The 6,219-nt window shown below is 57.5% G+C and overlaps 1 protein-coding gene across 1 annotated transcript; it reads left to right on the forward strand.

Annotated features, from left to right (window-relative positions):
* Window positions 1-1,372: 1,372 nt before the first annotated feature.
* FOXL2 (forkhead box L2) lies at window positions 1,373-4,170 on the forward strand. The gene has a single exon (XM_047701285.1). It carries the CDS (start codon window positions 1,760-1,762, stop codon window positions 2,891-2,893), a length of 1,134 nt encoding a protein of 377 aa, XP_047557241.1. The 5' UTR covers window positions 1,373-1,759; the 3' UTR covers window positions 2,894-4,170.
* The last annotated feature ends 2,049 nt before the right edge of the window (window positions 4,171-6,219 follow it).

A 6,219-nucleotide genomic window follows, 5' to 3' on the forward strand; every position in this document is an offset into this window, starting at 1 on the left:
CCTCCTCAAAGTATCCTGGCCCCCTCAGTACCTAGCAGTTTGGGGTATGAAGATTCAAAACACAAGACAGACATCTCTCTCACACTTAATGATTGCAGATCTTTTGTTAAGGCTAAGTTAACTGTTAAAAAGCAGAGCTGCCTTTCCTTGCCAGCATTAATTTCCCCTGAAGGTAGGAGCATTCACCTCTTGGCCCTGGAGAAAGATCAGAACAAATGTCTTGTCAGGAGAGAGATTCGAACAAATGCCTCCCTCACAGCCTCTTACTCTTCCTCTCAGTCTGTGACAGAATATTGACAAAGAAAGGGGGAAGGGGAAGAAAGGAGAGAGGGGAGGAGAGGGAAAAGAGAGAGAGGAAAAAGAAAGAAGATGCAACATCTCAGAACCACATTTACTGATAGGTGACACACGTACCATTACATATCTGTAATTATAAATTATTACCCCATAAATATAAATCTCACCTTGTAAGTGTGCATACCTCTGTTTTTGTCCCAGCACATGAGCACCTGGGCAGCTGGTATGTCACGTGTCTCAAGAACAGACCCTCCCCATGACTTCTATATGTGATACCGGTGCACATACAAATAAAATCCCCCAAAGCCCCACAGCAACGACCGTGAAGGAGCAGGACTAGAGTGGGGTCTACTTGGTGTTGTTAAACCACAAATCCAACTCGTAGGATTACAGCGCGGATTCTGAGGAGGGGTCTGGTCCAGGGGCAGCGCAAGGAAGGGCGGCGCTTCAGACGGAGCTCCTGGGCGCCTCTTCCCGGATCGGCTCCCCAGCCCCATCCGGCCGAGTCACTCTGGAAGCGCGACGGACAGGCCAGGCCAGGCCGAGGTTTCTCGGTTCACTGACACGCGTTTCTGGGCTGATTTTCCCAAAGCCACCGCGCAGCTCTCTGCACCCCAGCGCCGTCCGGCCCCCTCGCCATCCCGCCCCTCCCCCAGCCCCAAGGCAGAAGTTTTGCCCGAAGACCTTAGCAAAGGGCAGAGCAGGGGAGTCGTTTTCTTTCACCTGAAAGCCGCGAGGAGGCTTGGCGCGCTAGGGCCCGAGCTCCTTGGGCACTGGCCGAGTGTGGACGGACCCCGCCTGGGCCCTCGGCATCTCCCGGCCCAGTCCGCAGAGCGAGCACCCGCGGATTGCAAGGGCTTGAGAGAGCGTGAGCCGGGTGGTCCGCCGGGCCCCTTCAGCTCGCTGAGAGGGGGCAGGCCGGTCCGGGCTGTGCGGGGCGTTTACAAAAAGTGACTTGGAGATGAACTCGCCCGTGCGCGACTGGCCGCCCCGCTATAGGGGCGAAGGCGCCTGACGCAAGCGGAACTCGGCGGAGCCCATACGAATCAGAACTGAGCGAGGCTCCTGGCGCACTAGGGACTTCAGGAGGCAGCTCCGCCAGAGACGCGGGTCTTGCCTCGGGAAACCGGAGGGTGGGGGGAGGGGAAGAGCGCCGAAAAGAAAACCCACCGAGGCGGGGACTGGCCTGGGCGGGGAGGGGCGGCGGGGCCGAAGCCCCTCTCTGTTGGGCGGACTCCCCATGGCCAGAGGCTGAGCTCCACTCCCGCCGGCCGCTCCCTAGGGGAAGGGAAAGAGGAGAGGAGCGGAGCGAGAGGCCGCCAGCGAGCGAGCACGGGCGGCATCCGCAGTCTCCAGAAGTTTGAGACTCGGCCGTGTGCGGACTTGGTGCGCCCGGACTCCGCCGCGCCAGCACCAAGGAAAAAGAGCAGGGGCTGCCCGGCCGCGGCGCGCCGGCTTTGTCATGATGGCTAGCTACCCCGAACCCGAGGACGCCGCGGGGGCCCTGCTGGCCCCGGAGACCGGCCGCGCAGCCAAGGAGCCAGAGGCGCCGCCGCCGCCGAGCCCCGGCAAGGGAGGAGGAGGCGGCCCTGGGACAGCCCCCGAGAAGCCGGACCCGGCTCAGAAGCCCCCGTACTCGTACGTGGCGCTCATCGCCATGGCGATCCGCGAGAGCGCAGAGAAGAGGCTCACCTTGTCCGGTATCTACCAGTACATTATCGCCAAGTTCCCGTTCTACGAGAAGAACAAGAAAGGCTGGCAGAATAGCATCCGCCACAATCTCAGCCTCAACGAGTGCTTCATCAAGGTGCCGCGCGAGGGCGGCGGCGAGCGCAAGGGCAACTACTGGACGCTGGACCCGGCCTGCGAGGACATGTTCGAGAAGGGCAACTACCGGCGCCGCCGCCGCATGAAGCGGCCATTCCGGCCGCCGCCCGCGCACTTCCAGCCCGGCAAGGGGCTCTTCGGGGCCGGGGGCGCCGCGGGCGGCTGCGGCGTAGCGGGCGCCGGGGCCGACGGCTATGGCTACCTGGCGCCTCCCAAGTACCTACAGTCCGGCTTCCTCAACAACTCCTGGCCGCTACCGCAGCCGCCTTCACCCATGCCCTACGCCTCCTGCCAGATGGCGGCGGCCGCTGCGGCGGCGGCCGCCGCCGCTGCCGCCGCGGGCCCGGGCAGCCCGGGAGCGGCCGCGGTGGTCAAGGGGCTGGCTGGCCCGGCCGCCTCGTATGGGCCGTACTCACGCGTGCAGAGCATGGCGCTGCCTCCCGGTGTGGTGAACTCGTACAACGGCCTTGGAGGCCCGCCGGCCGCGCCCCCGCCGCCGCCGCATCCCCACTCACACCCGCATGCACACCATCTGCACGCGGCCGCCGCACCCCCGCCCGCCCCGCCGCACCACGGGGCCGCCGCACCGCCCCCAGGCCAGCTCAGCCCCGCCAGCCCTGCTACCGCCGCGCCCCCGGCGCCCGCGCCCACCAATGCGCCGGGCCTCCAGTTCGCCTGCGCCCGGCAGCCCGAGCTCGCCATGATGCATTGCTCTTACTGGGACCACGACAGTAAGACCGGCGCGCTGCACTCACGCCTCGATCTCTGAGAGCCCAGCGCACGCCGGCTTTGAGGATGCAGGGACGTGCGACGCCGGCCTTAGCCGAAGCCGCAGCCACCGCCGCCGGCCGGACCACGCGCCCTCTGGGGCCATCTTCTGAGCCAGCGTCCAAGGCCCTCTGAGCCTCCTCGCTCCCCTCAGCTCCTCTTGCCCCTCTTTTGTCTCCTCCGCTTCCCCTCCTGTTGCTCGCCTCCCTGCCCTCTCTGCCCTCTCGCTCCCCCGGCCTACAGGCCGCCTCTCCGCGCGCCTTCTGCAGGCCTCGTCTCCTCGCGGTGCCCCGGCGTCCAGGCTGGACACCCTTTGCCAAAATTCAGAGCGGAGAGGAAGTGCCGGGGCCGAGGTGCAGCCGGGTGTCGGCGGTGCAGACCTCTTGGCCTTCTCACACAGGTCGGTGCGCTCGCGCTCGGCTTTCCCCACCGGGCTGCCGCGCAGTCCTTGGCTGGAAGCGCCGGTCCGGGCGGGCAATGATACCCGCGTCGCCCGAGAAAGAGACGAACGTGTGTTTGCTCCACGTCGCCTCTTGGAGCGGTTCAGAAGCCGCTTGCCCGGGCCCACTGGATGGGGCGGGGATTGGGCCCGAGCGGGAAGCGGAGCTGCCTCGCTAGGCGGCCTGCGCTGGGTTTTACAACACATCCCCGCTGAGACAGCCTTCGTGTCCTCCGCTCTCTGTCTCGGCGCTTCGCTTCGGGCAACTCTAGGCCCTTGGCGGCTGGCTAATGTTTCGCCCAAAAGATCGGGAGGGCTGTTTTAGATAACATTTTAAAATATTTTTTTAAGGGGGAAAAAACCTAACCGGGAAAACCGGCGAAGTATTGTGGCCTTGGAGTTTGCTAAGCAAAACATGAAAATCTCTTCCAAGAGATTTGAAGTAGAATTCCTGTCGGGCCTTCAAAAACCTATGTTCAGAGAGGTAGAATATGTTCAGTAAAAGTTGGTTTCCTTTACGAATTGGGGGGTTCCCCCCTCTATCATTCTAAAAACAAATCAAAAACAAATTTCCCCGGATCTCCTGGCGGACGCTGCAGGGACGACTCGTCCTCTCACTGATTTTTGTTTTACAAACGTCTTGCTTCTCCCACCTTGGGCAGGAGAAATGTGAAACCTGGCAGCAGTCGGACCAGGCGGGCTTGTGGCCCGGAGCCGGCTGGCCCGAAAATCCCTAGACCTGGTTGTTCTGTAGTGTGTCGTTTGGAGGACCAAATTTTCTAGAAAGAACTAGAGCACTTTTGTTGTTTTGTTTGTTTGTTTGTTGTTATCGTCTTGTCAATTCCCAAATAAATTTTTTTGTTCTTTCTTTTAAAGCGGACTTATATTATTTCTGCCTTGCCTACGTTTGTTGAGCTGCAGGTTAAAAGAGGGAGATTTCCAGCCAAGTTTTATCCTTTTTCAGATAAATAAGGGTTGAAGGCAGCCCGAGTGGAGGACGTTTGTGGTTGTTGCTGCCTCTCTGTTTTCTGGGGGGATTGTTTGTTTTCTGTGTCATCACTGGTCTGTAGTGACTGTATAACGTCATCAAAGAGATTTTATCAGTGGTGGTTTGTTCACAAGACGTGGGTGTAGGTAGGATTTGTTCGATTTCTGCACCTATTCGAGTTTGTATTTTACCTCTTACGCTGTCGCACTAGGTGTATGGACTGTGTGTTCATTATATTGAATGAATACGTTCGTTTTTCCAGACAAATATAATAACCAGAAAAGTTTATTCCAAATAGATAAAAATCCTGTTTGGGGAAATGTTCTATAGGCTGCAAACATCTGTACAAATGGAAGGAGCGACTTACATTGATTCCCTTATTATTTTTAATAATCAGAATTCATTTTCCTCGAGATATGTGTAAGAGATTTAGGAGTATCAGAGAGGAATGAACATACTGCGTGGCTCTAGAAATCTTTTTTTTTTTTTCCTTCTTTTCCTCTACTGGGACTCCTCCAACAACGAATTCAGACCGGTGCTTCCTCACAGGCACATGGGCAATTGACCATGTTACAGACCGGGAGCTCAAGGAGTATTAGGAGTGCTCAGCCTTGAGTCTGCTAATGAAATGAGAGGTAGCAGCCAGCTCTCCCCTCCACCGTGGTGCAGCTTGGGCTGGACCGAACTCCAGCCATGTGTCCCTCACTGCCCCCACTCTGGGCCTGGACAGCAAGGTCCACAGGTCCAGGCTGACAAGCAGATCAGAGGGAGCTAGTAACAGGGACAAAGGCTGCAGGCTTCCCACTTCAGCCTATACTAGCGGTCCTGCTGTGGGATCATGAAGGTGGGATCCCTATTATGTGTAGTTGGGCCTAAGGGGAAGTGGCTGTGACCCAGGACAGCTTTCTCCCTTGGGCATCCCTGGGGATACTGAAAGGTGGAGGATGAAGCCACTGCTGTTCTAAGGAGCATCATCCTGAGGCCTCCACTGGAGCCTGCCAATGCCAGGGTAGCAGGAAGGAGCAGGCTGGAGAGGAAGGTTCAGCTGGGGTGGTAAGCCCGAGAGACAGGTCAGGCCTAGTATCTGGGTGCTTCTAGTGAGCCACTGCACTATTGTCTGGCTAAGACAAGTTGCAGAAAGGAAACTGGGCTTCTGTGCCTGTGTCTATCTGTGCTTTCTGTGGTGTGAACATGTATGCTGTGGGTAGTTGTGTAGTCGATGCCTGCTGCAAATATGTGTGGATAGTGTAAGTCGTATCCTGGTGACAGGATGGGGGGTGTGTATATCTATCATTTGCCTCTGGAGAGGGCACATATCTTGGGCATCATAATAACCATATGCCTAATGCTCAAGGAGTGCTTACTGGGACCACAGTGTGTGTTGCATTCATAAGTCACTGGTAATGTGTGCACTTACGTTCTTGGTATATAGTCCTGGCTTGCTGAATGATAACAAAAAATGCATATAGAGCCTTTACTTGAGCTGATGGATGCTGTCTGTTCCAGGGTCGGTCCTAGGCACCCCTTAACTGCTATCCCCAGCATAGAAGGCAAAAGAGGAAAGTCTCCAGGGCAGAGACTTCAGGGAGGTAGGGGAAATTGGCCTAGGCCAGCACTGGAGGACAGCCTCTCTCTGTCCCCAAGAGCTGAAAGGCAAGAGGCACCCAAAGTTCACTGGCAGTCTCACCAAGTATGGAGGATAAAATGAAAGAATCAGTGAGGGATTCCTGCTTTCCAATCACAGGGATTGGAGGAGAGATCCCACACAGAGAAGGGAGACAGATTATACCCCACTTCCCAATGGATGCCCACAGGAAGACATCTGTCTCTAATTCCAGCCCTAGGGGTTTCTCCATAACTCTGTAGTTTGGTCATTTCCCCAGTGCTAAGAGTTTGAGGC

Source organism: Lutra lutra, chromosome 1, assembly GCF_902655055.1.
Source record: "Lutra lutra chromosome 1, mLutLut1.2, whole genome shotgun sequence".
NCBI lineage: Eukaryota > Metazoa > Chordata > Mammalia > Carnivora > Mustelidae > Lutra > Lutra lutra.

Bases quoted from the DNA above. Each gene is read 5' to 3' on its own strand.
- FOXL2 (XM_047701285.1), top strand. From the start codon at position 1,760: ATGATGGCTAGCTACCCCGAACCCGAGGACGCCGCGGGGGCCCTGCTG.